This window comes from Panthera tigris, chromosome B1, assembly GCF_018350195.1.
Source record: "Panthera tigris isolate Pti1 chromosome B1, P.tigris_Pti1_mat1.1, whole genome shotgun sequence".
NCBI lineage: Eukaryota > Metazoa > Chordata > Mammalia > Carnivora > Felidae > Panthera > Panthera tigris.
The window spans coordinates 191963719-191991686 of record NC_056663.1 but is presented as its reverse complement, the minus strand read 5'-3'; the positions used below and the strand labels follow the sequence as shown (position 1 = coordinate 191991686).

The 27968-nt window shown below is 41.6% G+C and overlaps 1 protein-coding gene across 1 annotated transcript in view; it reads right to left on the bottom strand.

Annotated features, from left to right (window-relative positions):
- Positions 1-2733: 2733 nt before the first annotated feature.
- The window catches only part of TAPT1 (transmembrane anterior posterior transformation 1), a 66142-nt gene continuing 40907 nt past the window's right edge, over positions 2734-27968 (bottom strand). The window contains exons 6-14 of the mRNA XM_042984890.1: positions 27254-27351; positions 27005-27074; positions 25672-25752; positions 17182-17291; positions 15700-15759; positions 15258-15326; positions 10027-10103; positions 6375-6535; positions 2734-3425 (exon numbers count right to left, since the gene is read on the bottom strand). Coding sequence (XP_042840824.1) covers positions 3208-3425; positions 6375-6535; positions 10027-10103; positions 15258-15326; positions 15700-15759; positions 17182-17291; positions 25672-25752; positions 27005-27074; positions 27254-27351 — 944 coding nt within the window. The 3' untranslated portion in view covers positions 2734-3207. The remainder of the gene's footprint in view (positions 3426-6374; positions 6536-10026; positions 10104-15257; positions 15327-15699; positions 15760-17181; positions 17292-25671; positions 25753-27004; positions 27075-27253; positions 27352-27968) is intronic.

Here is a 27968-nt window from a genome sequence, read left to right as displayed (position 1 = left end):
AGCGGACAGGCGGCTCTACTCCACAGAGGCATTCAGGGGCCCGGAATCCGTCCCTCCCGTGGCTCTGCCGTCCTGTGGGCACCGTGTTGACCTGCTTGGTTGGGGCAAAGTCACACCTTCTCTGGGTTCCAGTCGGTGGGAAGGGAAGAGAAGGTGGAGGGGAGTCCATAATGGCACATATCCCTTGACTTACATCCCTTGGTGAGAACGCCACTAGGCCCCAAGTAACAGCAAGAAGGACTTGGGATTGTAGTCCCCAACTGCCGCCAGCTACGTGCCCAGCTGTAACTCTGTGTCCATGGAGAACAGATTCTGATGGACAATTGGCAGTCTTCAGCATTAAAAAAAAAAAAAAAAAAAAAAAAAAAAGAAGTATTTTCTTGTTTTATAGAAGTACTGTGAAACCGTACATAATTCTCTTACTTTACACCAATACAATAGGAAAACAAGTCAGACTGCTATGAAGTGTTAAACAACTAGATTTGTTTTAGACCTGAGATAAACCTGAAAGATCCTCTCCCTGGTCACTAGGCCGTGTGTCTCCAGCAGACGTTATCCCGCTGACGCGTTTGCTCTCACCCTTTCCCAGAAGGGCAAGAGCTTTGCTCAGGGCTGATCCCAGCATCTAGAACAGTCCCTGATACATAGAAGGTGTGGATAAATCTCTGTTGAAAGAATAGATAAATGAACCTGAAACATATCAAAATGTTGCCATTTTAAATTATTTTGTGAATCTACAGCCTCCTCTGCTGAGTTACCAGGGGTGGCAGAAACATTTTGGAGGATCTAATGAGAAGACATTTCTTCCAAGTACATGGATAATGGGTATGAGGTCTAAATGCTAGCCAAAGGACAGAGGTGCAAGGCACAAAGAAAATTTGGACAAGCTCCTGAATGACCCTTGGTTGTTCCACTTCTGTTCTAAAGGTAAAGCTCGTTAGAGTGACCTATGTTGTGTCTTAATTTAAAAAAAAAAAAAAAAGTACTGTCTTGAACTTTACTCCCAGATGTGAAAAACACATTGTGAGACATTCAAAACACCTGCAAAATGCAAGTATCTCCATCGGCTGAGAGATATTAAACAATCTATGATCAAGTACCAGCCTTTTTTTTTTTTTTCAGCATAAAAATCAAACATTTTGCCACCATTAAGACCAAAAGAAGAATTCAAATTAGACAGTCCTGTCACTTGTCAATTAGAAGTAAATTCTTATTACAGAGTGGGAAATTTATGCCAGCAAATATAGCAACAAACCTCATTAAAATAAATTCAGTGAGCTTTTTAAAAAAGATTACAAAATTGAATTTATTGAGTTTCACACAAGATGCACTTATAAAATTAGTATTGAATGCCATTTTAGCAGAAGAAATGAACATCATTCCCAACTCCCAATATATCCTGCAAAGGAAATGAAATCTTCCGAAAATGACAGCACAATAACAGGCTAATTCAAGCTGAGTGGAAGGATATACCCAAATCATATTCTTGCACGGATCAGGGCTACATTTGGCAAAGTTCCCCCCCAAACTATTCCATTCACATGGACACTGTTCCTTTTGGTGGCGAAGAGGGGATAGAAAAAAAGTATAATTCTAAAATGGGGCTTCATTGAAACATAATACGAAAGTCTTTTCATTTTTAACTTAAAATACTTCCTGGTTTCACCGAAGTATTTCAGTAGGACTTTCTTTTCTACCCTATGTGAACATTAACCTTCAGATTTCCTTAGCTGATGCAAAACATTAAAATCCACTTCCATATTTCTCATGAAGAAGCCAAACGTTAAAGCTTGCTTTATATTTCACCCAGGAAATAGAGAAATCCCCTAAAATTACTTTCTGCAGGTCACATGCCTGAAATATCAGCACAACAGCTGAACTTCAAAATGAAAACGTCAAAGGAAATGACAGTGAACAGTAGAACATGTGGACATTTTGAAATGAGACGCTGTAAAATTTTTATAAAAATGCAGAAAGGTTCCTCGAGCTAAAACTGGTGGGGAATAACTTGTCCTCTGCTGTAGGCCACAAACTGGCAGCTAAACAGAAATGGAATCTTGATCTCAAACAAAACCAAGAAGCACCTTTGGCTGCTGTTCCCAGCGTCCAGACACAAAGGTCTCCCCACACAGACAGCGGCCCACAGGCCCCGAGCCCATGGGCACCCCCAGCTCGGGCACCCCCACGGACACTCCAGTCAGAAAGACTGACGCGTTTTTTAAGCCCAAGCAAGATGCTGCCCAAACCGCTTAGAATGTTTACTTTAAAACTGTCACTTTAAAAACTCAGTTCAAGTGGACACCTTCAAAACCTTCGGGTTTTATACAATGACAGTCCTGCGGCCCACTCGACATCCGATCCTTTTAACTGTAACAATTTGTGAAGCAATTAGTTTTAAAGCGAAACCGGTTAACTATACACGAAAGTTAACACTGCTCTGCTTTTTCAGTATAAAAAGTGCCTTTTCGTAAGGGTATTTCTATTCTCTCCATTGCAATTGAACAACACACAGCTCACATTTTGCTTTAAAGAGTAAACTGAAAAATCATGAAACGTTTTCTCTGTGATGCATAACTTTCATTAATGAATATTTTGTAAATAAACAAACTGGCTTAGGGTTTCTTCCTATAAAATGCTACTATTCACCATGAATTATTTTAGGTAGCCTTTTATTCTGATTAATTCAGATACATCTTCAAGGATTATTCTGGTGGTAAGAACATTTATCTTGACTTAAGTTTTAATCTTTTTTTTTTTTTTTTTTTTTTTAATGCTTTGGCAGATGAAGTCAAGTCTGAAACCTGTTTGTGAAAACAGTATGAGCTGGAAAGGTAATGTCATGGTAGAAGCTTCACAGTTTTCCAGGTGTATCCTTGTATGGAAGAGGCCTCGAGGGAGAATTCGAGGTTCTGGAAGCGCGGACGGATACGGCAAAGTGATTGGGAGGTGGCCCCCGTGAGGCCCAGAAGTGACTGCCCGCCGCCAAGCCGGGGGCTCCTCCTCACCCGTCAGGTTCCAGAGTCCAGGCTGGAGGTCGCTGCTGTTCTGTGACCTGACCTTCAGCCAGACCACGTCACCGGAAGAAAGATATTAAGATTCGCTTTCCATTAATAATTTAAGTTTTTAAATAAATATTTAAGTGCCAGTTTTCGCATCTGTCCATCCCAGTAGCAGAGCGTCTCCCGCCCCAGGACTTGGCCGCAGAGCTCAGTCGATTCGGTTTCCACAGATTGTGAACCTGTCTACCTCCAGCAAATCTTTCTTTGACGATCTGTGCTTTAATTCCGAGCTTTCCTGCGTTATGTCTTTCTCATCACCATCTGGAGTCGTCAGAAACTGATCAGAACTGCTTGTGACAAGTAAGGGTATGACGTTTTCTTTCGGATGAACAGGCTGGCTGGTGACCGAAGCAGACAAGTTTTCTTCTGTGGAAAAACAGATGCCGTTGGTTAGAAAAGGATTTCCCCTCAATTTATAATAAATACAAGCATACCAACAGAGCGGCAATGAGAAAAGGTGGCCCCGTTCATCTTCTAGGTAGAGCGAGTGACAACCGAATAGCACGTGGCATGTCAGCGGCCATGGTTCATTACGAAACTCAGCGGCTATGCCATTTCTGTTTGCTCAATAAAATTCTACAGAAGGGATATTATGTGGATCCTGAGAAACTCAACAGAAGACTAGCGGGGAGGAGAAGAGGGGGAAAAAAAAGTTACAGAGAGGGAAGGAGGCAAACCCTAAGAGACTCTTAAATACTGAGAATAAACTGAGGGTTGATGGAGGGGTGGGGGGAGGGAAAGTGGGTGAGGGGCACTGAGGAGGGCACCTGTTGGGAGGAGCACTGGGTGTTGTATGGAAATCAATTTGACAATAAGTTCCCTATTAAAAAAAAATTCCACAGAGGGACATTATGTGGATAGCATCACACAAATAATACCACCACCTGACTTTGGTACCAGAGCTCCTCTCTGACAAACTCCCTCCTGCATAACCAGGTCCTAATATGACTGTTGCCTCAACAGTTACCACTGGCTCCTACGCTCAAGACGTCAAGGAGAAGCAGACTCTAACACATCCTACCTCTCCTGGGTACCGGCACCAGCCCTTTTTTTGTCCCCCCTGCCCAGGACAAAGATCAAACATTTTGCCACCATTAAGACCCAAAGAAGAATTCAAATTAGTCCTGTCACTTGTCAATTAGAAGTCAATTCTTATTACAGAGTGGGCAATTTGCGGAATGAGGCGCTGTAAAATTTCGCTCGACTCAGCAGTCCACCTGCGGGAAGTCCAAAACAGGGAGAAACAGACCGACCGACAAGACCCAAATGTGTACTCTGGGTCACGGGAGTCCTGGAACCCGGCTTGCGGGACGGCTCGGTCAGGGCCTGCAGCCACCGATCTCTGCGTCACACATTCAGTCCTTAGGAGAGCAGCTTCATCAAGGTAAGAATGACAGCACGTGAGCTGAACATACTTAAAATGAATAATCTGATGGGTGTGGACACACGCATACACCTGTAGAAACCACCGCCACGATCGACCGTGAACACGGAGTCTATTTTCTTGCCCTCCCTGCCGCTCCCACCCCCACTGCTGTCCTTTGCTTCTTTAAGAACATGACGAACACGACGCTTGTTTCGAGAGCTGCCCCTCTTTTCATCCTTGAATTGAACCTGAGCCACCTGACTTACAACACCTTCCTCAACAGTGTCTGTCTGGCCTGTGGTCTCCTGACCTCCAAAAACACCCTACATGGACACTCACACTCTCGTCCCAAATGCACTTCTTAGTACGTGGCTCTGGAGCCAATGGCCTCGAACTGAGGTGTGCACTTAAAGGTTTCACCTCCTGCGTCCCCCATCAGACTGGAGTCCCGACTGCATGACCGACACTCATCTGTCAATGTGCGGAAGGTGCCTAGCAGGCACTGGCCCGGTCGAAACACACGCAATCCCGTGTTACTAAGAGTATTTACATGCTCTCTGTTATGACGAACATTATTTTCCGGTTGTTGGACAAGATTTCACTTTCCTCCTGGCTCCCTAGAAAGCACGCATGAGCACGGCACTCCGTTCAGCCTGGACTTGGCCCCTTCCCACAGCAAACGTCGCACCCGGAACACTGAGCTGCTAGTTCCTGGCTGCTTTTCAGGCCTCTAGACTCGGCTCAGGCCGGTAGGTTTCTGAAGTGCCCTCTCCACCCATCTTCGCCTGGGCCCACTTCTCATCCTTCGAAACTCAGCCCAGGCTTCACCACCTCCAGGAAGGGACCCCGTCCTGTCCCTTCCACACCTGTCTCCGACCCGCTCACGTGTCTGGATTATCCACTCTTACCATCTCCTCTGTCTGTGAGGCCCTGCGGCACGATTTATTTACCTGTGTATCTCCAGGATCCCATATCACCCGCACACAGTGGCTCCGTATATTTAAAGGTAAGTCAATGAACGCAAAGTCTTATGAACAGGTACCACGAGAACCGGGAACTGCCATCTAATGACAAATCTGACGGCAGGGCCCCGCTTCTTCCTCCAAACATTCCAGGCCAGCAGCCCTGGAATCCTCCACTTCTCTCCCACACTGTAAAACTCATCAGCAAATCCTGTGCTCTTCCAGACCTTTCCAGAATCTGGCCAGCTTTCCTGGCTCACACCACTCACCCCGGCTCTGAGCCAAGCAGTCTCCCTGCTGACCTCCGCCTCTGGGCTCACTCTTCCCGAGTCTACTTTCCACAAAGCTCACAGCTGGATCACGTCCCTCCTCTGCTCCAAACCCTGGAACGGCCCCTTCCCCACAGTAAAAGCCACGCTCTTCACAACAGGCAGCAGGGTGGCCTCTCTGATGCCTTCTCCAGTCCCTCACTCATGGCAGGGGTCCACTCCAGCCACCTGGCCTTTGCTGTCCCTCCACACGCCCGGCAGGTTCCTGCCCGGGGCCCTCACACGCACCGGCTGCTGGCACTGAGCCCGGGAAGGCTCTGTCTCCTTGGCTGGGGGAGCTCCTGACTCCCGCTCACACTCCCCTTGGTGGACCCGCTGGAGTTTTCTCTGTAGCACTACCGCCCCTTGGCTCTCTCTGTCTCCCGGTCAGAACCAGTTCTGTTTTCCCCACCAATGTATCCCCTGAGCCTGTCATGTACCAGGTGCTCAAAAATCATCTACTGAATGATGAACACATGGAAAAACTCAGAGCACGGCATGGGGGTGTATCCGTGACGAGATCTAAAATAGAAACATTGAAGACAACTCAGCAAAGTGAAATCAAATCTTGAAAGCAATGTCAAACATCAACTGAATAGGGATTTCTTCACTAGGGAGAATTCAGACCATTAACTCTGTAGAAAACGATTCACACAGTGATGAAAGGAACAGAACGTACCTTGAGAGGGTTTACATTTGTTCTGTGACTTATGGGGTGGTTTGCCTGATGTGCTGGCTGGAGGAGGATTGAACAACTTTTCTTCCATTTTGGCCTCCTTCACATACTGACATGACTTGCCCAACAGCACGATGCTATTAAGGACTTTCAGGGAGATCAACCTAGAACCAGAAAGAAAGAAACAACCACAGCTGGAATTCATCTCAATGACCACAAACGCCGTATCCCGCCACAGCTGCCGAGGAGGTGTGGGGCCTGGGTAGGAGCGTGGCCTGGGGGTCGGAGGCTCGCATCTGGGGTGGACGAGGTTCCCGTGAAAGCCCGAATTCCTGAGGCTGTTTTCCCATAAGGGAAAACACTTGGTGAATTCGTTAGTCCTCAGTACAAGAGAAAAACTGTACCACTTACAAGTTTTACCTGGTCCCGAGTTATTTAGCATTTACTCTCTTATGCAAAACCAGTACGTGTAGTAAATACAGATGAACCAAAAAGAACTTAGAATCCCATGCCCCAGGGCTACTCACTGGGACATTTGGTATATTATGTCCTGGTAGTGTTTGCTATGACTTTATACTAATTTGTACCTTCCCACTGTTCAGAAATTGGGGCTATTTTATAAGGCAGAAGCGGATGGAGTTGGAGGCTGAGCTGATTCTGGGCATCAAGCGCTTGAGTTCAAACCTGATGCGCTGCTTAGAACCCGTGTGGACCTGAGTGAGTTTCTTACCCAGTAGTAAGAGATGATTCTAGTTAAGTGCTCAGAACAGTACTTGGCACACCGAAATGTCAACCAATGTTATTTCATTAGATGCTGGTGTTGTTTTACATAACAATATTCTTAGTATTATTATGAATATTTTCCCTACCAGTTAATGTTCCTCAGTGACATTATTTTAATGGCCTTAAAATATCACTGTTTAGGTTATCGTGTAACAAAGCCCCCAAAAGCCCTTAACTTTTGGATATTTGGATTATTTCCAATATTTTGTTTCTATTTAAAAGTTTCTAATTAGGAAAACTTAGGTGAAATCTGTATTTCCTTAAGATAAATTCCTAGATAGCTATAATTATTGAAGTGGAATTTCTGGGCCAAAAAATGTACATGGCATTTTCAGGTACTTGATACAAATCTGACAAAAAAAATCTGAAAACCTGCTCTTCGCGCTGATATGTGCTCACGTGACGTTCTTCAAATGACAAAGAAGCACAGATGTCACTGCCAGCGAGTGAAGAGGCAGCTGCTGTCTCTTATGGCTGAGGGGAGGTCGTGGCAATGACAGGAAGTGGCGAGTCAGTGGGGGTGACGCCAAGAAGGGGCCTGGCAGGGGGTCAGAGCAAGGGGCAGACAGGTTTCCTTCACCGTCCGCAGCCTCTCCAGTCCAGGAGCTCAGAATGCCACCACGAGGGAGGGCCTCACACAGATCCTTGGCCCCGAGGACTTACACGTGCGGAACACTCCCCAGCTCAGCCCCAGGCCCAACTTTGTCAGGAACTCCTTACTCCTACTCCCTGACACTGCCTTGGGGAAGTCTAACCGGATTCCAAACTTACTAAAGCCAAGCCAGAATTCTTGATTCCAATCTAACCCTCCAAAAAAGCAAAGGAAAACAAAACAAAATCACACCCCCGTGTATCTCTTACAGGCTCCCTCGTCACGGTAATTCTACTACCCTGACTGCTGGGCCCCAAACTCTGGAATCACATCGGATTCCTTTTATTCCCTTACACCTCACGTCCCATCACCGCTCAGCAAGTCCTGTCTGGCTCCACCGTCAAAACAAACACACGCCAGCGGACAAATCGTTACCACTCCGCCGCGACCACCTCAGTGGCAGCAGCCACGGTCACCTTGGGCCTAAGGTCTGCCTCTCCTGCCACGCACGCTCCAGCCCATTCCCCACGTGGCAGCCGGATCTGGCACGCTCTTCTGCTTGGCAGCCTTCGGGGTCCCTCCCTCCCTCAGCTGGAAGCCCGGTGGGGCTGCCGGGTCCGCCGCTCAGTGCCCTGTCGGGACCGCCACACTCCCGGCCGCTGCTGTCAGACTTGTCCCGCGTCCCCTCCGTGAGTCTGCCATCCTCCCGGGCATCTGCACGGCTCTCTCCCTCACTCCGGCTCTCTCTCCCTCTGTCCGGTCTCCACTGAAAAACACCAGCTCACCAGGGAGGCCCCCGCCTGCTCGTAGGCAGCCGTGTCCCTCATTCCGCATCTCCTCACGCTGCTCTTTCGTACTTCCTGATGCCGACCACCAACCGTCGTCTTACGGTGGTTTGCTTTTCTGGGTGCTGTCTATTTTTCCACTAGAGTTTCAGTGCCATGAAGGCAGGGCGCCGGTCCCACCCCAGGACCAGTACCTGGCGCCTAGAGGGCTCTGACTGAGGCGTGCTGCCCAGATGAGGAGGGCAGAGGCTGCGAGCCTTCCCTCTGCAGCTTGGCCATAGCAAGCCTGGAGGGAAAGAGGCTGAAACTGAGGGGGTGGGGGTGGGGACACAGCACCGTGTGCCAGGAGGGTCAACTGAATTCTGACTGGTCTGTGCTCAAGGGAGAGTCCTGGGCTTGGTGGAGTTAAGGAATAAAGAAGGCTTCACGGACAAGGTGGTTTGGGAAAGATTTTGGAGGAGGAGAGGGTCATCCGGGCACTACCCTGATCCAAGGCGAATCAGGACACATCAGTCGAGGGGAAAGATCAGTGAGCAGGTATGCCTCTCTGGGCTATCGGGGGGGAACAGTGACAAGACGGGGGAGAAACACGGGGGAAGGTCGTCACTTTTCAGTCATTTGGATTGAAGCGCGTCCACTTTGGTGAATTACGCACACACAACAGTCACTAAACGAAGGCTTTTAGGTGTAGTGTACACATGCTTCACTTCCTGGGTTGTGTCACAAGAAAAATACAAGAATATTCTGTTAAACAAACATGGGAGCAATGACAGCAACACCACTCGAGGAACGAGGCACAATGCCAAGAACTCTGGAGGGCTGCGTGAGCATCTGGACCAGAGGAGGAGCTCAGGGTTTTAATGTCAAAAAACTGAGAGAGGGGTGTGGTCCCCTGAGCTTCTGACTCTGGGAGTCAGTCCCTGCAGTAGGAAGAAGGGGCAGGACCTGAGGGGAAATCCAGACCCCGGGCCCCTTGCCTCAACGCAGTTTCTTACGTGCCTCGTGTCAGAGCAAAGCCACGAATCAAGGTGCTGACGATATGGCTTGGGACAATGCGGGGACAGAGGCCTGACAACCACGCGGAGGCGTCCGCCTCCTAGAACCTGAGCAAAGCCACGCTGCGGGGAGCCCCAGGGATTAACGGAGTTAAAGATGTTTTAACACAGGAGAATGTCTGACTGTGATGGCAGATTTTATCGTAAGAGGAAATACGTGTACAACTGAAATCCTAAGCAGAAAGAGCTTTAACAGACTCCTTTTGCTAAAGATTAAAATAAAATCTAAAGTGTTGTTCATACTAGCACCAAATAGCAGCGCATTTAACTGAGTCTCACTCAGCAAGTCACAGACACACCTGGAGGCAGGTGCTGCTAAGGGGACCCCGGGACAGTGAGAATGGCTACAGTGTGAGGTGGTTGATACTACTGTCCATTACATCCTGTATTTGTACTTTACTGTATAACCAAAAAACATGTTCCAGAACAGTTAATCTTACCCAAAATAGAAGAGTATGACGCAGGCATACGACAGGATTCCTTGCACTTTAATGGAGCTTGTGACGACTCTGATGAGCTAGTGAGAAACAAACCGAAACAACACACACACACACACACACGCACACACACACACACACACACACACACACACAAAACACACAATCACAGAGTTATTAGTTAATATTTAAAGACCTGTTCACGCTGATTTTAACACTTTAGGTGCACCCCTGTGGCCCCTGTCTGAACCCAAGTATGTCGTTCCAGCTTTGACAATTCCTATACAATCTGGCTGCCTGTGACAACTCCTGCGGCTGATTTGGGTCTGTTCAGGCAAACCTAAGGTGCCACGTTCAGCTGCTGGTGAGTGTCAAGTCGGGCACTACGTCCAGGTTCATGAGTGACACATTTAGTTGTACCTCACAGAGATGCAAATCAGGTGATCTTTAAATGAAAAGTCACTCTGGGAAATACAAATGGGTTCATCCTACTGCATGTATCCCCCCGACCAGAGCTAGAACCACTTGGTGGCCATTTCCCTTGTTCTTGCTTTGTCTTTCATGGACTCTTTTTAGGAACCCAAAGGGACCTACAGGGAGGAGAGAGAAAAGGGAGCCTTAGGAGTTTTGTACTGTTACCAAAAAAAAACTGAATAGTATTACAAAATTAATTATAAAGGATGGACATTTTCTGTCTCTTTTGGATAGTTATGGTTAAACACATGTTTTCTTCCTTATCTCAGAGAAATACGGGCTAAACAGCACTGTCCTTGGAAATGTGTAGAATAAATCTGGTGGGATCTGTCACCAAAAAATATTTACACATTCCAGGTCAGGCTTCATAATGTACCCACATATCAGGGTCTAGGGGGACTGCTACGTGGAAATGGAAAAGTCAGGGAAAATAACTGATATCCGCAATGTGAAGTTATCATCAAGCCTACTAGAGCGTCTTAAACAAGTATCCTAAGACACAGTTTAAACACTATTTACAAATGCTTTCAGTAAAAGAACAGCTGGGTGCAGACAGAAGGGACTGTAGTATGCCCAGTGAAGGTCCCTTAGGAGAAAATGGATATGGAAGTCTCCATCTCTCACACAGGCTGTGACGGGGAGACAACCCCTGGACACACACTTGGGATGGAAGTTAAGATGGCTCTAGGATTTGACTCATGAATACGGAAGGCAAGCCATCTGCCCCATTCAAGGCTTAAGTAATTTCATTTTTATTTAATATATTCTTAGGTAATTTTAAGATACATAGGTCTAAAGTTTAGTTTCCATAAGACCTTAATATGATATTACTTTGTCTATTTGGGGTCTTTTGTGGTTCCATACAAATTTTAGGATTGCTTGTTCTAGCTTCGAGAAGAATGCTGGTGCAATTGTGATTGGGATTGCATTGAATGTGTAGATAGCTTTGGGCAGTATTGACATTTGAACAATATTTATTCTTCCAGTCCATGAGCATGGAATGTTTTTCTGTTTCTTCACATCTTTTTCAATTTCCTTCATAAGCTTTCTATAGTTTCAGCATACAGATCTTTTACATGTTTGGTTAGGTTTATTCCTAGGTATTTTATGATTCTTGGTGCAATTGTGAATGGGATCAGTTTCTTTGCCTTTCTGTTGCTTCATTATTAGTGTATAAGAATGCAACTGATTTCTGTACATCGATTTTGTATCCTGTGACTTTGCTGAATTCACATAACAGTTCTAGCAGACTTTTGGTGTGGAGTATCGGGTTTTCCATGTATGTCATCTGCAAAAAGTGAAAGCTTGACTTCATCTTTGCCAATTTTGATGCCTTTGATTTCCTTTTGTTGTCTGATTTCTGATGCTAGAACTTCCAACACTATGTTAAACAACAGTGGTGAGAGTGGACATCCCTGTCATGTTCCTGATCTCAGGGGGAAAGCTCTCAGTTTTTCCCCATTGTGATATTATCACAATCCCAGACTTTAGCCTCTACTACAAAGCTGTAATCATCAAGACAGCATGGTATTGGCACAAAACAGACACATAGACCAATGGAATAGAATAGAGACTCCAGAACTGGACCCACAAAAGTATGGCCAACTAATCTTTGACAAAGCAGGAAAGAATATCCAATGGAAAAAAGACAGGCTCTTTAACAAATGGTGCTGGGAGAACTGGACAGCAACATGCAGAAGGATGAAACTAGACCACTTTCTTACACCATTCACAAAAAAAACCCTCAAAATGGAAAAAGGACCTGAATGTGAAACAGGAAACCATCCAAAGCCTAGAGGAGAAAGCAGGAAAAAACCTCTCTGACCTCAGCCTCAGCAATTTCTTACTTGACACATCCCAAAGGCAAGAGAATTAAAAGCAAAAGTGAACTATTGCGACCTCATGAAGATAAAAAGCTTCTGCACAGCAAAGGGAACAATCAACAACACTAAAAGGCAACCAACGGAATAGGAAAAGATATTTGCAAATGACATATCGGACAAAGGGCTAGTATCCAAAATCTATAAAGAGCTCACCAAACTCCACACCCGAAAAACAAATAACCCAGTGAAGAAATGGGCAGAAAACATGAATAGACACTTCTCTAAAGAAGACATCCAGATGGCCAACAGGCACATGAAAAGATGCTCAACGTCGCTCCTCATCAGGGAAATACAAATCAAAACCACACTCAGATACCACCTCACGCCAGTCAGAGTGGCCAAAATGAACAAATCAGGAGACTATAGATGCTGGCGGGGATGCGGAGAAACGGGAACCCTCTTGCACTGTTGGTGGGAATGCAGACTGGTGCAGCCGCTCTGGAAAACACTGTGGAAGTTCCTCAAAAAATTAAGGATAGATCTACCCGATGACCCAGCAGTAGCACTGCTAGGAATTTACCCAAGGGATACCGGAGTGCTAATGCATAGCGGCACTCGTACCCCAATGTTTATAGCAGCACTTTCAACAATAGCCAAATTAGGGAAAGAGCCTCAATGTCCATCAGCTGATGAATGGATAAAGAAATTGTGGTTCATATACACAATGGAATACTACGTGGCAATGAGAAAGAATGAACTATGGCCTTTTGTAGCAACGTGGATGGAACTGGAGGGTGTTATGCTAAGTGAAATAAGTCATACAGAGAAAGATACCATATGTTTTCACTCTTATGTGGGTCCTGAGAAACTTAACAGAAACCCATGGGGGAGGGGAAGGGAAAAAAAAAGGGAGGGAGGCAAACCATAAGAGACTCTTAAAAACTGAGAACAAGCTGAGGGTTGATGGGGTGTGGGAGGGAGGGGAGGGTGGGTGATGGGCATGGAGGAGGGCACCTGTTGGGATGAGCACTGGGTGTTGTGTGGAAACCAATTTGACAATAAATTTCATATTAAAAAAAAAATATGCATGAAGCCACACAGTGCCTAAATGAGACTTCAAAAGCAGTTACTATAAATAAAGAAATTTACTTGCAAAAAAAAAAAGACGTTAATAAATAATTTCTTTTACTTCTCCTGGACACAAATGCATTTTAGGACATAAGGTAGCATTTAGAGAGAAATTTTGTCACTCGTGGGCCTCAGTTAAAGAATGTGTGGGATTGCTGAGGCCCTGGAATATTCCTCAAGGCTCCTAGCTATCTGCCAAAGCTACTGGCTCACTCTGGAGCTCTGTGAGAAAAGCGCTGGAGGAGAAAACCCTCTGGATTCCTGCATAACAGCATAACCCCGTCTGAAAATACCCCCCCCAAGCATTTTGTTGATCAATTATTAGTTAAACTTAAATCTTTTGGTATAACAACCATAAAAACTCATTTAAGGAATAAAATAAAGGCTGGAGAAAAATTTAAAAATACTAAATTAAAAAAATCTATATTAATTATGAACAGAGTTTTCTGGCAAATAAGTTACTAGATAGTCAATTATTATTTGCAAAGAAGGGCCACATTTAAATCCAATCACTTAACCAATCCTTAAAAGAAACAAAAAAATCAGGCAACCTAGGTTTACCCTTATACTACATGTATCATGATTCCAGTTGTAGGAAATAAATGTAGAAAAATTTAGTATTTTATCAATCTCTTATACTTTAAAGAATTTTACTCTTTAAAATATCCTGTTTTTCCAAAATTCTAGGAGTTTCTCTTCCCAAACAAAATAAAGCTATATTATTATATAATAAACAAGTTACTAACAGAATTGAAAACATTTAGGATGTGGCTGTCTGGATAGTTACAATGAAATATACATAACATTAAATTTATCAGTCTCCTGTCCTCTAAAAAAAGGTCAGGCAAACTGGTCTAAAATAGTTGGTATCACTTACAATTGCTTTTTACATCTCTTAGCTGACTTCCATGACACTTTGCATCTACAGGAGAATTCTAGATGTCCTTTGGCAAAAAGATGGTTGCATTTGTTTTGATGTGAGACTAGGTAGCCAACAAGGAATATAATCAAATACAGGTGCAGCCAGCAAATCTTCTTAATTAATATTATTACAGCCCGATGTGGCTAGTAACTTTCTACAAGGCTGTTCTGAGCAATTCATTAAATTATTCAAGGTTGGTGACATTATCTTGGATTGATCTAATACATTTCAGTGCTATTACTTAAAAAAAAAAGAAAAAAAAATATATATGATATTTTCTGGGTATAACAGTAAAAATTTTCATTGTAAAAACTTTGGAAAAATTTTAAAAAGTAATGACTATAATGGATAAAGACTACTTCTTCATTTGAGCATACCATAATTTATTTAACTTATTTCATTTCTTTCCAAAATTTTACTACTATAAATGCCACTGCAATGCATAATCTTGCCTATAAACCATCATGTGCCTTTTATAACTACTTTCTTAGGATAGATTCCTAGAACTGGAATTGCTGCATCAAAGCATTATGCTGTTAAACTGCCTGTTAGAAATGTTGGATCGACTTCTTATACTTCCGCTAATACATGCTACAGTGGCCATGCCAATGCCTACCACTAGGCATCTCCATTCAAAACGAAAAATCTTTGCCAAATGAGTAAGTAAAAATGAGTACTCCCATTGCTAGCAAAGCCATTACATAAAATGGTTTGTTAAAATTATCTACTGGACAGTTCAAAATCCAAAAACATAATGCCACAACTTAAAATTTCCTTCCCATTTTATATCATGTCCTTCTGAAATAAACTTAATGATAATCCACTTATTAGTATTCTGTAATGGTGGCTCTCTCATCATAAAAAAAGGGAAAAAAGTATGAACTTACTAAAACAGCTAGTGGGAGAGGAATGAACCCCATCCTCCGTGCCACAGAGTCACTGTAATCAGTATACGCCTGGACAGAGAAAACAGAGAAGGATTATGGCATTTAAAAAGTTCGCTTCCACTCATCAACAGCAAATGTTCTCAACAGGCAAGACTATGCACAAAAACAGAAGCCGGCACCTATTATTGAGTAATTGAGTAAAATACTGTGAACATTATCTAAATGTTCATAAGAAGTTTTAAATCCAAAGTTGTATAACTATTACAATACTACAGAAATCTTACCCTGCTTAATATTAAGGACTATTATTATTTTACTAAACACAGTGTAGAGAACAGAGATTAAGAGGAAGTTGAAATTTATGGACCTTTCCCTTAACCAATATTCCATGCTAAATTAAACCACTGTTAATTTCAGACTATGTCTCTGTTATAATGCTCACATTTTTCTGTCGGCTGCTAACAAGGTCAAAAGCAAGGCTGGCTCTATATTCACTGTAGACCTAAAGACAAATAAAAGTGATATATTAAGTAATATAGTGCAAATATACAATGTGCACAGATTCAGACTTTGTAGATGAAAATGTTTAATAATTAACCGGGAAAAAGGTGCTGATCACCAAGCAGACATCTGGGTAGTGTTTCTCTATCTTCCTAGAGTAAGGGTAAAATAGTCCTAATTCCCCCATCTGTTATGTTTATGAGCCTTTCAAAGATTTCCCTTCAAAGAGCAATAGTCAATGATTATGACACTGAGAGTTTAGAATTGGGGGAAGAGGGGCTATTTTAAGTAGTATAATATATATATATATATATACATATATATATATATATATAAAATTTGACATTTTAAATGAAAAGTTTAAAAAATTATTGACTGTCTATATATATATATATATATATATATATATATATATATACACATACATAGACTGTCTATATATAACGATAATGATGCCTTCTTCAAAAAATGGATGCTCTGCAAGATATAAAACTGAGAGAACACAGAAGTTATGAAGGGACTGTAAACTGTCATTTCACTAAAAACTGCACTGAATCAAGTTTATTAATTTTGACCTCAGATGCTGAGAAGATGATTCCATTCTGTACTGAGGAAGCCAAGAGAGTAAACAGTGAAATGACTCGATCACTGCTTTACAAAAGAATACAAAATCTTATTTAAATATATATCAAATCATCACACAGTAGCAGTTGCAACCACATTAGATTTCTGAAATAGTACCTTCTGAGACAGTACTATAACAAGACAAAGTATAAACCAAATAAAATGTAGGAAACTGATGAAATTAATGTTTATTTTGGGCCTGAGGCAGGAATGGGGAAGATGCTAGGAACTCCCATGGTTTTGTACCCTGAGCCTACAGCACATGTCTATTTCTGGAAACTCCACAGAACAGCTGGCTGAAACACAAAACAAATCTCTCGAATGCTTTCACCAAAAAGTATAAGGCTCTTGTTTTCTAGAACTTTTCAGAAATCCATAATCACAGAAAAAAAATCTATTTTTAAATATAAAATACTTAAAAAAAAACCTACCCAGAGGGAACAGTTTTGATAGTCTAATGCTTAAATAGAAACAATGGGATTTGTATAAGTTTAAGTAAACAAATTATGATGCTATTAACAGTTTATAATGATTCTGAGTCAGTGACACTCTACTCTGACCTGAACTATTGGCCGAACTATAGTCCCACCCAAAAGTATGGAACAGGACTGTTCAACATTGAAATAGTATACTTTCTGTACTATAATTTGTAGAAATTGAAAATTATAATTCTAAATTTAAAGTAGTAGTACTCTTATCTTTATAAACGCAGTAAACCTGGACTCGTCATTTTACAACTTCATAATATTAAGCAGCAGCAGTCAACATTAAACACTGAATTGCTTATTAAAATACATACATCTGCAGTAATGTCATTGAACTTGGTGATAAAGGCATGTTTTACAATATCCACAGCAGTTTCTGATGCAATCACCATACAGACATCTGGAAACAACACCCAGAGGTGATCTAGAAAGTGCAGGGAAAAAGAGACAGTTGAATGTCTTCATAGGAAAGGGGTATCATGTACCATAATAGTATCACACAGGCAGCTACAGAAATCTGCAATCTCCACATGGCTCAACTATAATGCTGCCAATAAATGACAACCGAGGCAAAACTAGCATTCAATTAATTATCAAAAAACCTCTATTTTATCAAGTTAAAGGATAATACACTCAATAGATAACCTATTTTGTATTTTCTCTGTGCCAAGCCCTTGACGGGCAGGTCACAGAGGTGAGTGGAGCCCCTGAATTCCTTCACACAGCTAACACGCTGGTAGGACGACTAATTGAGCAGGCTTGTTATAAAACCCTTTAATTCTATAGCTGCCTAGTATGCTAGTAAATAGCTAGTTGGGACATGTGCTGGAGTCAATGGAACGATCTTCCTCTCTTTGCTCCCTAAGATGCAAAGATTTTGATCATTTATTTCAGTATCCCACAGATGCAGTCTGTCAAGTTTGCGCACCTTTACCATTATTTGTTAAGATGTCAATTCAGTACCAAGCACCTGATAAAAAAAAAATGCAAACAAATAACCTCCTAAGACCCTGAAGAAGGATGTGAGAGTGTGACAGAGCAAGAAAAAGGTTAGAAATGTCAACAAGGTCCTAGGCCGTTTGGGATCTGGGCACTGGAGGGCAGGGTGGAGAGAATACAGCTCAGGCCATCCGAGCTGACGGTTTTAGTGGGTCTGGCATTGCGTTGAGGTTTTGGGAATCAGGAAACTTTTTTCCACGTCAAATTCTGCCACTAACTAGCTACATGACTTTTGGCAAGTTTCTTCATGACCTAAGTTTCAGTTTCCTAATCTACAAAATAAAAAGCATCTGTATTTCACCACTATGAGAATAAAGACGGACAGCGCAAAGTGCCTGGCACACAAAACAGCTAGCATTACTCTTATGTTATTCATGATCTTGCAGGCTTACAGGAAGCTTCCGTAAATGGCATTTTTTAAGAAAAGAAATTAAAAAAAAGAAACTAAAGAGAGAGTGAAGGAATGATGACTCACCAACATTAAGTGCTCCTTTCATCACACCGCCATAGCAGTAATAAAGAAGACCCAAGCAATTTGCTGAAAGTCCCAGGACAAATGAGAATAGGACTTCAAACCTCCAGCTGTCAGCAGGCTTAGGACTACTGTCCTTTGGCACAACAGCTTGCCTCAAGACTTCTGATCCCATGTGGGCTCTGCTGAGACCAGCCACACATGCCCTCTACCCAGCCTCATGCAGACACCATATTAGCTGCCGTAGCTGTAAACCAAGAACGCAGCTACACAGAGAAAATCCCAGTGTGTGGAGCACGGCTTTGCTGCCACAACTCAGGCAGACTTTGGATCTATTCAGACAGGAACGCAAGCCACTGTAAGATATATTTCATCTTATGCTTTCCACAAGAAAATTACTTCTGGAAATGTATTTCCAAGATCATATATCTCACTTAACATCTGTTTCTGGTTTCTCACAGGTACCCAAAGACTAGACTAGCAATGAATCAAAATAAATTAACAAGAAGTTATTAAAAGCCTGGAAAGTGTATCGCATTGAAGGTAATGAATAAAATGCAAAAAATAAGCTTGTTCCTTAAGAACAAGGTTGTATAAAAATGTCAGAAATAAAAAAAACAAAAAACTCTTAATTACTTGAGACACCTGAGCACATGATCCTTTCCCCACCAAGCTCACTTCAGCATTACCAGACTGTGTTTAACTACCTATTTTCACTATTAGCCTGAGAGTCCTACACATATCTCAGTACTGTCTATGCGGGCCACAGTGCCCAGCCTTATGTAAATGTCTGCTTTATGAATGGATGATGAAAATCCATAGAATCTTATTTTATTTTAGAGAGACAGAGGGTGCATGTTAGTGGGGGGAAAGGAGCAGAGGGAGAGAGTGAGGGAGAATTTTTTTAATTTATTTTTTTAAATTTACATCCAGGATAGTTAGCATATAGTGCAACAACGATTTCAGGAATAGATTCCTTAATGTCCGTTACCCATTTAGCCCATCGCCTCTCCCACAACGCCTCTAGTAATGCTCTATTTGTTCTCCATATTTAAGAGTCTCTTATGTTTTGTCCCCCTCCCTGTTTTTTATATTATTTTTGCTTCCCTTCCCTTACGTTCATCTGTTTTGTATCCTAAAGTCCTCGTATGAGTGAAGTCATATATTTGTCTTTCTCTAACTTCACTTAGCATGATACCCTCCAGTTCCACCCACGTAGTTGCAAATGGCAAGATTTCATTCTTTTTGATTGCTAATACTTCACTGTATATGTATACCACATCTTCTTTATCCATTCATCCATCGATGGACATTTGAGCTCTTTCCATACTTTGGCTATTGTTGATAGTGCTGCTATAAACATGGGGGTGCATGTGTCCCTTCGAAACAGCACACCTGTACCCCTTGGATGAATTACCTAGCAGTGCAATTGCTGGGTCGTAGGGTAGTTCTATTTTTCATTTTTTGAGGGACCTCCACACAGTTTTCCAGAGTGGCTGCAACAGTTTGCATTCCCACCAACAAGGGAAAAGAGATCCTCTTTCTCCACATCCTCGCCAACATCTGTTGTTGCCTGAGTTGTAAATGTTAGCCATTCTGACAGGTGTGAGGTGGTATCTCACTGTGGTTTTGATTTGTTTTTCCCTGATGATGAGTGATGTAGAGCATTTTTTCATGTGTCGGTTGGCCATCTGGATGTCTTCTTTGGAGAAGTGTCTATTCATGTCTTTTACCTATTTCTTGACTGGATTATTTGTTTTTTGGATGTTGAGTTTGATAAGTTCTTTAAAGAGTCTGGATACTAGCCCTTTATCTGATATGTCGTTTGCAAATATCTTCTCCCACTTCGTCGGTTGCCTTTTATTTTTCCTGATTATTTCCTTCGCTGTGCAGAAGCTTTTTATTTTGAGGAGGTCCCAATAGTTCATTTTTGCTTTTGTTTCCCTTGCCTCTGGAGATGTGTTGAGGAAGAAATTGCTGCGGCCAAGATCAAAGAGGTTTTTGCCTGCTTTCTCCTCGAGGATCTTGATGGCTTCCTGTCTTACATTGAGGTCTTTCATCCATTTTGAGTTTATTTTTGGGTATGGTGTAAGAAAGTGGTCCAGGTTCATTCTTCTGCATGTCGCTGTCCAGTTTTCCCAGAACCACTTGCTGAAGACACTGTCTTTATTCCATTGGATATTCTTTCCTGCTTTGTCAAAGACTAGTTGGCCATATGTTTGTGGGTCCATTTCTGGTTCTCTATTCTGTTCCATTGATCTGAGTGTCTGTTCTTGTGCCAGTACCATACTGTCTTGATGATTACAACTTTGTAGTACAGCTTGAAGTCCGGGTTGTGATGCCTCCTGCTCTGGTTTTCTTTTCCAAGCTTGCTTTGGCTATTTGGGGTCTTTTCTGGTTCCATACAAATTTTAGGATTGTTTGTTCTAGTTCTGTGAAGAATGCTGGTGTTATTTTGATAGGGATTGCATTGAATATGTAGATTGCTTTGGGTGGTATTGACATTTTAACAATATTTGTTCTTTCTATCCAGGAGCATGGAATATTTTTCCTGTGTGTGTGTGTGTGTGTGTGTGCGCGCGCGTGAGTGTGTGACTTATTTCTTTCATAAGCTTTCTATAATTTCAGAATAGATTTTTCACCTCTTTGGTTAGATTTATTCCTAGGTATTTTATAGTTTTTGGTGCAATTGTAAATGGGATCGATTCCTTGATTTCTCTTTCTGTTGCTTCATTATTGGTATATAGGAATGCAACTGACTTCTGTGCATTGATTTTATATCCTGCAACTTTGCTGAATTCATGGATCAGTTCTAGCAGGTTTTTGGTGGAATCTTTTGGGTTTTCCATATAGAGTATCACGTCATCTGCGAAGAGTGAAAGTTTGACCTCCTCCTGGCCGATTTGAATGCCTTTTATTTCTTTGTGTTGTCTGATCGCAGAGGCTAAGACTTCCAATACTATGTTGAATAACAGTGGCAAGAGTGGACATCCCTGTCTTGTTCCTGACCTTAGCGGGAAAGCTCACAGTTTTTCCCCATTGAGGATGATTTTAGCATTAGGTCGTTCATATATGGCTTTTATGATCTCGAGGTATGATTCTTCTATCCCTACTTTCTTGAGGGTATTTATCAAGAAAGGATGCTGTGTTTTGTCAAATGCTTTCTCTGCATCTATTGAGAGTATCATGTGGTTCTTGTCCTTTGTTTTATTGATGTGATGAATCATGTTAATTGTTTTGTGGATATTGAACCAGCCCTGTATCCCAGGTACAAATCCCACTTGCTGGTGGTGAATAATTTTTTAATGCATTGTTGGATCCGGCTGGCTAATATCTTGTTGAGGATTTTTGCATCCATGTTCATCCCGGAAATTGGTCTGTAGTTCTCCTTTTTAGTGTGGTCTCTGTCTGGTTTTGAAATCAAGGTAATGCTGGCTTCATAGTAAGAGTTTGGATGTTTTCCTTCCATTTCTATTTTTTGGAACAGTTTCAAGAGAATAGGTGCTAACTCTTGCTAAAATGTTTGGTAGAATTCCCCTGGAAAACCATGTGGCCCTGGACTCTTGTCTTTTGGGAGATTTTTGATTACTGATTTGATTTCTTTACTGGTTGTGGGTCTGTTCAAATTTTCTATTTCTTCCTGTTTCAGTTTTGATAGTGTATATGTTTCTACGAATTTGTCCATTTCTTCCAGATTGCCCATTTTATTGGCATATAATTGTTCATAATATTCTATTATTGTTTGTATTTTTGCTGTGTGGGTTGTGATCCCTCCTCTTTCATTCTTGATTTTATTTATTTGGGTCCTTTCCTTTTTCTTTTTGATAAAACTGGCTAGGGGTTTATCAATTTTGTTAACTCTTTCCAAGAACCAGATTCTGGTTTCCTTGATCTGTTCTACTGTTTGTTTGGTTTCGATAGTACTGATTTCTGCTCTAATCTTTATTATTTCCTGTCTTCTGCTGGTTTCAGGTTTTAATTGCTGTTCCTTTTCCAGTTCTTTAAGGTGTAAGGTAAGGTTGTGTATCTGAGATCTTTCTTCCTTCTTTAGGAAGGCCTGGATTGCATATACTTCCCTCTTATGACCTCTTATGCTGTGTCTCTGAGGTTTTGGGCTGTGGTGTTATCATTTTCATTGGCGTCCATGTACTTTTCAATTTCCTCTTCACTTCTTGGTTAGCCCATTCATTCTTCAGTAGGATGTTTTTTAGTCTACAAATATTTGTTATCTTTCCAAATTTTTTCTTGTGGTTGATTTTGAGTTTCATAGCATTGTGGTCTAAAACTATGCACGGTATGATCTTGATCTTTTTGTACTTGTTGAAGGCTGATTTGTGCCCCAGAATGTGACCTACTCTGGAGAATGTTCCAAGTGCACTGGAGAAGAATGTGAATTCTGCTGCTTTAGGATGAAATGTTCTCAATATATCTTGTTAAGTCCATCTGGTCCAGTGTGTCATTCAAAGCCATTGATTTCTTGTTGATTTTCTTTCCAGATGATCTGTCCATTACTGTGAGTGGGGTGTTGAAGTCCCCTACTATTATGGTATTACTATCGATGAGTTTCTTTATGTTTGTGATTAATTGATTTATATATTTGGGTGCTCTCACATTTGAAGCATAAGTGCTTACAATTGTTAGGTCTTCTTGGTGGATAGACCTCTTAGTTATGATATAATGCCCTTCATCTCTTGATACAGTCTTTATTTTAAAGCCTGGATTGTCTCATATAACTATGGCTACTCCGGCTTTCTTTCGTTGACCATTAGCATGATGGCTCTCCATCCCCTTATTATCAATCTGAAGGTGTATTTAGGTCTAAAGTGGGTCTCTTGTAAACAGCATATTGATGGATCTTGTTTTCTTATCCATTCTGTTACCCTATGTCTTTTGATTGGAGCATTTAGTCTACTGATGTTTAGAGTGAGTACTGAAAGATATGAATTTACTGCCATAATGTTGCCTGTAGAACGGAGTTTCTGGTAGAGTTCATTGGTCCTTTCTAGTCTTTGTTGCTTTTGGTCTTTTTTCTTTCTCTCTTTTTTTCATCTCTTCTCCTCTCAGAGAGTCCCCCTTAAAATTTCTGGTAGGGCGGTTCAGTGGTAACAAACTCCTTTAATTTTTGTTTGTCTGGGAAACTTTTTATCTCTCCTTCTATTTTGAAAGACAGCCTTGCTGGATAAAGAATTCTTGGCCGATTTTTCTGATTCAGCACATTGAATATATCCTGCCACTCCTTTCTGGCCTGCCAAGTTTCTGTGGATAGGTCTGCTGCAAACCTGATCTGTCTTCCCTTGCATGATAAGGACTTTTTTTCCCTTGCTGCTTTCATGATTCTCTCCCTGCCTGAGTATTTTGTGAATTTGACTATGGTACGCCTTATTGATGGTCAGTTTTTGTTGAATCTAATGGGAGTCCTCTGTGCTTCCTGAGTTTTGAAGTCTGTGTCTTTCCCCAGGTTAGGAAAGTTTTCCGCTATGATTTGCTCACATAACCGTTCTGCCCCTATTGCTCTCTCTTCCTCTTCTGGGACCCCTATGATTCTGATGTTGTTCCTTTTTAATGAGTCACTGATTTCTCTAATTCTTAAATTGTGCTCTTTTGCCTTAGTCTCCCTCTTTTTTTCTGCTTCATTTTTGTCCATAAATTTGTCCTCTATATTGCTGAGTCTCTGCTCTGCTTCATCCATCCTTGCCGCCACGGAATCCATTCAAGATTGCCGCTCATTACAACATTTTTTATTTCATCCTGACTAGGTTTTACTTCTTTTATCTCCTCAGAAAGGGATTCTTATCTATTTTCAACCCCAGCTAATATTCTTATTATCGTGATTCTAAATTCTGGTTCAGACATCTTGCTTATATCTGTGTTGATTAAGTCCCTGGTGGTCATTTCTTCCTGCTATTTCTTTCAGGGTGAATTCCTTCATTTTGTCATTTTGGAGAAAGAAAAGGAATTAAGAAGGTAAAAAAAATTAAAATAAAAAAATTAAAAACAACCACAAAAAATCAAATAAATGATGCTAGATCCTAGGTGTGTTTTGGTCTGGTTGTTGAAAAGAGCTTGATAGATTAAAGAAAAAAGGTAACAAAAAAAAAAAAAAAAAGAAAGAAAAAAGGAAAACGTTTGAAAATTTGAAAAATGCATACAGTGAAACAGAATAAAATGAAATGATGGAAGTAAAATAGAATTTGAAAAATTTATAAATAATAAAAAATATAGAAAAAATTAAAGAAAAATATTTTAAAAACTTGAAAATAAATTTTTTCTCTCTGTATTCAAGAAGCAACAAAAAAGAAAAAAAGTAAATTGAATACTAGTGAACAGACTGCAATACGACTGAAATTACAACATTTTCCCCTAGAAGTCAAACTCTGAAGCACTTTATAGTCCATAAACTAAGCAGGTGGAGAGACTAATGGTGTTCCAGAAGAGCAAGGGTGGCTCAGATGGGTGGGGCTTAGTGTAACGGCGCTGTAGATGGCGCTGCTTAGCCTACTGAGGTGGATGTCGTGGCACTTGTAGGTGTGTATGCGCATGTGCAGATGGGGTGAAAATGGCGTCACCCAGCTACCCAGTCTCTAGTATCGAAAGTCTGTTTTCCCCGATCAGCAATCGCGCACCACTCCTCTGTCTCTGGCTTCTATCCACTCCCCGCTGAGAGTGAGAATTTTAGGCAGGCTCCACACCCAGTGCAGAGCCTGACATGAGGCTCCATCCACAACCCTGGGATCACGACCTGAGCCGAAATCAAGAGTCGGATGCTCAACCGACCGAGATACGCAGGTACCCCCCAAATTCATAGAATTTTCACAACTTCCTGTTAACCCTGATTTAAGGTGTGTAAGTAACCAAATTTACTGCCTTACATTATATTTCTTCAATTTATCCTTATTCAAAATGCCGATTAATAGGCAGTGAACGAGTAAGAGACAAATGTTAATAAAGAACAAAAGTTTTTCTGGTGAACCCTGTAAATGGAAAAGAGCTATGTTTAGATAACGCCAGCACGTTAAATAAATAAACAAAGAGGCCGCAGTGCCCAGCAGGGTCCGCCCAGCAGGGTCTGCTCACCACCGAGTCCACCGCCCTAGAGACGCCGTGAGATTCACAGGGAATGCCGGCCGAAGACTGCTTCCCATGACGCGGCATCCTGGCACACCTCAGAGAACATACTCAATCCCTCCTATTGAAACAGGTATTTTCAATACCCGAGGAGTTGAACGGCTGATGTTTTTGAAGCTCTCTGCAATATTCATCTTATTTCACGTAAAAGAATGATTTTTGGTTCAAGAGTAAAATTCGAAGGCACTATATTTGTTGAGTTACATACCTGGATTCCAAGAAAACTGCTCCATGTTTCTTAGACACACAATTAGCAAAAGCACATAATTCGTGAATCGTTCCTTAATATCTGAAAAAAATTAACATAAATACTGCACTGCATATAAATAATAGTAATATAGTGCATGTATAATTTTCTTTTAGTTGGAACATGATCAAAGTATTATTATGTACAAATGTCTGCAAAATAAATACACTATTTTATATATAGGATGATGCTACATTGGTAAGGCATTTACATCTTTCACTGACTTAATTCTAGTATGGAAATTCCAGTTTTGTATATGGTTGAACAGATCAGTGGTTTTTTTTCTTTTTAATACCTGAGGAAGGTTTCACAGAATGGCTCAACTACCGTTTGTTTATCTGCTTTCTTGCTGATGGACATTTGGGTTGTTTCCAGTCTCTGGCTGCTATGAATAAAGCCGCCATATTTCTGGTACAAGTCTTTTGTGAAAATGTGTTCTCACTGCTGAGTTGCACGACAGGCAAATACTTCAACGTGTCAGAAACTGCCAGAAGTGTTTGCAGAGCAACTGTAACGTCTTCTACTCACGCTACCAAATCCTGAGAATGCCCATCACTCCATGTCCTGCCGACATTTGGCACTGTCACACCACAGGAGCAGCCACTCTGGGGTGTGTGCAGTGGCATCTCCTTAGGGCTTTTTCAACTCCATTTTTTACCACAGTGAAAATGTCAACGTGGTGAGAGATAAATCATATGTTCATATTTTGACGAGACAGTCTCGACTTGTGAACTCTCTTCCAGGGTCTCAGGAATACCCCTCCAGGGTTCCCTGGGCTATACTTTCATATCCAAGCCACTATGCTCCTTTGATTTTCATAACTATGAAAGATAATTCCAGGGATAGATGTTGCGCCTTCAGGCTTCTCAAGGCAGTAAGGAGGCAGTAAGGCATAACTGAAAAAGCTGAGAACAGAGAGACAATCTGAGGGTTACGTCGTAACTCTGCTCTTAGCGCCCGTGTGGGTGACCTTGGGGAAGTCAAATTACTTTCTGTGTTAGTTTCCACATCTATAAAAGGGAATATCATCTGTTACAAAGAAATTTCTGAATGAAGAGGAAACTCTGAAAGTATGGTAAGGTGCTATGCCATTCTTTACCCTTTATCATGTGAAATATCTTGAGATTACAATAACCTAGAGAATAGAAAACTCGGTGCAGATGTTGAGGGAGTAAGAGAAAGCAGAGCTTAAGTATAGGAAACCGTAACCTGGAGGCAATGTGACACCCCAGTTTCAGAATGAATTGCGAAACAATACTGCATACAGCTGCCTGTAGAAGCCAAGAGTACGTACCGCTATTAGACATTTGAAAAAGGTTGTTCTTTTCAAACTTCTTGAAAACACTTCCTTTAATTTCAACAAACTGCAATAGTAAACAAAAACATGACTTTTATCATGATAATAGATGAAAAAATGGACATGCTACATATAAAACTTCCTGGAGAGTAGATAACGTGAAAAAAAATAACTTTGTCCCACCCAGAATATTACCACTAAAGTGCCGTATGACCTCAAAAATGTAAAATGAAACCTCATACTTACATTATTAGACATCATGATGGTGAGCAGTGACTTGTTGTGTGAGTTAAAAGCCACGTTGAGAGTGGTTGCTTGAACCATGATGAGAATTGCATGCAAAACTAGTGGGCAGTGACATCAAGGAAAAAGCCCGTTTTCATATCGTATCAATAGATACAACTATACAGTTTTGAAAGTGAACAATGTGGGAGGGGGGCATGGTTATGCTTTCTAAATCCAGTCTTGCGTTCATGCTTTGTTTTCTTATTAGCTATAGGTGATACGAATATATAGGTGTTACGACAGGTAACACGTACGGGACCCATGTGAAACGAAAGCAGAAATGAGCCTCTGCGCATCCATTCACTTGGACCGTTGAGTCCTGGAAGATGGTTGTCTGGTTCTTTCTGGATTTCTGGTATTTGGCACAAGGCCTGGCAAACAGGCCTTGAGAACAGTTTGTTAAATATATGGAATAAATTATGATAAATACTGAGAAAAGAGACTTAGCTAATTTGCCTTCTAAACAGAAAAGCACACAAAGTAAAAGTCTGGAAGCAACTCACCTCTGTAGTTCTGCAGGGGATGGGGACTGTAAGATAATAAGAAATGTCTAATAATGAAGTTTCTTTACATGTCATTTTTGAAAACATCCACAAGTTGCAGGCATGATATCTGTATGACACTTGGACTAGTTCGTTTACATGAAAAGAGTAGCTGTTTTACTTCCTATACTTGG